Source organism: Sinocyclocheilus grahami, unplaced genomic scaffold (genome assembly GCF_001515645.1).
Source record: "Sinocyclocheilus grahami isolate Dianchi unplaced genomic scaffold, SAMN03320097.WGS_v1.1 scaffold115.1, whole genome shotgun sequence".
NCBI lineage: Eukaryota > Metazoa > Chordata > Actinopteri > Cypriniformes > Cyprinidae > Sinocyclocheilus > Sinocyclocheilus grahami.
The window spans coordinates 1,041,688-1,044,251 of NW_015505294.1; the positions used below are offsets into that span (position 1 = coordinate 1,041,688).

Genomic DNA, 2,564 nt, shown 5'->3' on the forward strand with positions numbered 1-2,564 from the left:
TGCGTATATATATATATATATATATATATATATATATATAGAGAGAGAGAGAGAGAGAGAGAGAGAGAGAGAGAGAGATACATAGATAGATAGATAGATGTGTGTGTGTGTGTATTTATGTATTATTTAATAAATCATTTCTTCTAGGATTGTTACGCACAAGCTTGAAGTTGATCTTAATCATCTGTTTCAGTGCTTTGAAGCCCCATTCTCCTTTCTCGCCCTCCAGCTCCAGCACCTGCAAAACAGAAAATAGTGATTACACCTTTTCAAAATCCCACACAGTACAGATCCGGACAATTAAAGATCTGAACTGTCTAACCTTCTGAAAGCTGCTGAGGGCTGCTTTAGGGTCATCTTCTTTCAGGGCTTTGGAGTTGTAGTACTGATTCTCCAAATCAACGTTGGGTTCAGAGTTGCTGTCCTCGGAATATTCCTGAAGTGAAAGTGCCAATCATTTCAGTAAATAAACAAGTCATTGCACAATGAAACGCCTTGAAAGACATTGTGTATTGTATATATTGTGTGTGTGAATGATTATGATTATGGCAACTGCATAACAATAATTATAACCTGATTATTTATAACTGTACATATGTAATAATCCATTTCACAGTAAACTGAAATAAGACATTATGCAGCTTCATAACTAGCAACTCATTAGTTATAATTTAGTCAACTTCATGTGAGTCTGCAAGTTAACAATACAGAATATGATAGCTTCTATATATGAGCTAACACAATTAGGCTTGTAAACACATCACATTTCTCAAATAAAACTACTTCAAATAAAGAAGGCTGTCCTATTTCTTGACTTCATCTTTGCAGTATTAGCAAACTAGCCACCTGCTAAACCACTCAATTGCGAAATTAAGCGCCTATACACACGCCTTTCCGTGTCAATATGTCGGCGTCGCGTTAAATTACATGCATTTAGAGTTGCGTTTATTTTAAACAGTCTTACCAAGTCATAATCCTCCTCATCATCGCACATGAAATCATCTTCCATGTCAGACATTTTGACCGGAGAGAGAGACTCTTACCCACAATGCTCCGCGGAAGCGCGTTTTGACATCACGCTGCGCGCGCACTTCCGATTCCTGCCGAGTGCTTCCGAAGCCAGTGAATGGCTCTGAGGGATTCGTGTCAGTTTGTTCCGTATTGTTATTAGACTCACGATTCCGGGTGTGACAGTCAGCTGACAGCACTTGTACAGTGTCAGTCTACTCGTGCATAGTGTATTTACTTCAAAACAAAGATTAAAAGCCGCACAATGGCCACAGTTCCTCCGAGAATCGAGGTGTTGTTCAGTGGAAATGAAAGGTGAGTTGCGACGGTTCGGAAAACTTCGGAAAGCTGTTCGGAAAACTTCGATTGTGTATGAATGGAATCGACTCACTCGATTTACATCCTGTTCATTTAGTGTTAACTTACTTGTGTTTTTGTCTTTGGCACATACTTAAAACGGGTTTCTATCATCTTTTGATAGGTTGCAGAAACTGAAAGAGGCTTTTCGTGGGAAATATGGACAAATGCCTCAGTTCTTCGCTTGTGCTCCAGGGAGGGTGAATTTGATAGGTGTGCTGTAAACATAACAACAAATACCATCAGCACTGCATCTGATATTAACTCTTATCATTTCATTTTCAGGTGAGCATATTGATTATTGTGGCTATGCTGTCCTGCCAATGGCAATAGAGCAGAATATTCTTGCTGCAGTTTCTGTCAGTGACTCCAAAACAATCCAGCTGGCCAACACTGAGCCCAAATACAAGTGAGTAACAGTGCTCTTCATTACTGAAATGAGTTCGATTAAATGTCATCGGTAACATTTATTTGACGAATTGTATTTATTTAACTTTATGTAAGCTCATTTCTGCCACAGAATAAAAATAAAAGTTCATCATTTCTTTTAGAATTGCATGTTTCTATCTCACAATTGCAAGTTATTCAGATTTGTGAGTTTATCATTTGCCATTGTGAGATGTAAAGTTGCAATCAGAATTGTGAGATGTAAAGTTGCAGTCAGAATTGTGAGATGTAAAGTTGCAGTCAGAATTGTGAGATGTAAAGTTGCAGTCAGAATTGTGAGATGTAAAGTTGCAGTCAGAATTGTGAGATGTAAAGTTGCAGTCAGAATTGTGAGATGTAAAGTTGCAGTCAGAATTGTGAGATGTAAAGTTGCAGTCAGAATTGTGAGATGTAAAGTTGCAGTCAGAATTGTGAGATGTAAAGTTGCAGTCAGAATTGTGAGATGTAAAGTTGCAGTCAGAATTGTGAGATGTAAAGTTGCAGTCAGAATTGTGAGATGTAAAGTTGCAGTCAGAATTGTGAGATGTAAAGTTGCAGTCAGAATTGTGAGATGTAAAGTTGCAGTCAGAATTGTGAGATGTAAAGTTGCAGTCAGAATTGTGAGATGTAAAGTTGCAGTCAGAATTGTGAGATGTAAAGTTGCAGTCAGAATTGTGAGATGTAAAGTTGCAGTCAGAATTGTGAGATGTAAAGTTGCAGTCAGAATTGTGAGATGTAAAGTTGCAATCAGAATTGTGAGATGTAAAGTTGCA

General features: G+C 37.9%; 2 protein-coding genes across 2 annotated transcripts in view; one reads left to right on the forward strand and one right to left on the reverse strand.

Moving 5' to 3' along the window:
* Positions 1-1,062, reverse strand: part of cops2 (COP9 signalosome subunit 2) — a 7,307-nt gene extending 6,245 nt beyond the window's left edge. Inside the window, exons 1-3 of the mRNA XM_016277737.1 lie at positions 965-1,062; positions 323-436; positions 161-238 (exon numbers count right to left, since the gene is read on the reverse strand). Coding sequence (XP_016133223.1) covers positions 161-238; positions 323-436; positions 965-1,018 — 246 coding nt within the window. The 5' untranslated portion in view covers positions 1,019-1,062. The remainder of the gene's footprint in view (positions 1-160; positions 239-322; positions 437-964) is intronic.
* A 54-nt stretch (positions 1,063-1,116) lies between these two features.
* Positions 1,117-2,564, forward strand: part of LOC107589326 (N-acetylgalactosamine kinase-like) — a 9,748-nt gene continuing 8,300 nt past the window's right edge. The window contains exons 1-3 of the mRNA XM_016277736.1: positions 1,117-1,323; positions 1,490-1,578; positions 1,651-1,774. Coding sequence (XP_016133222.1) covers positions 1,274-1,323; positions 1,490-1,578; positions 1,651-1,774 — 263 coding nt within the window. The 5' untranslated portion in view covers positions 1,117-1,273. The remainder of the gene's footprint in view (positions 1,324-1,489; positions 1,579-1,650; positions 1,775-2,564) is intronic.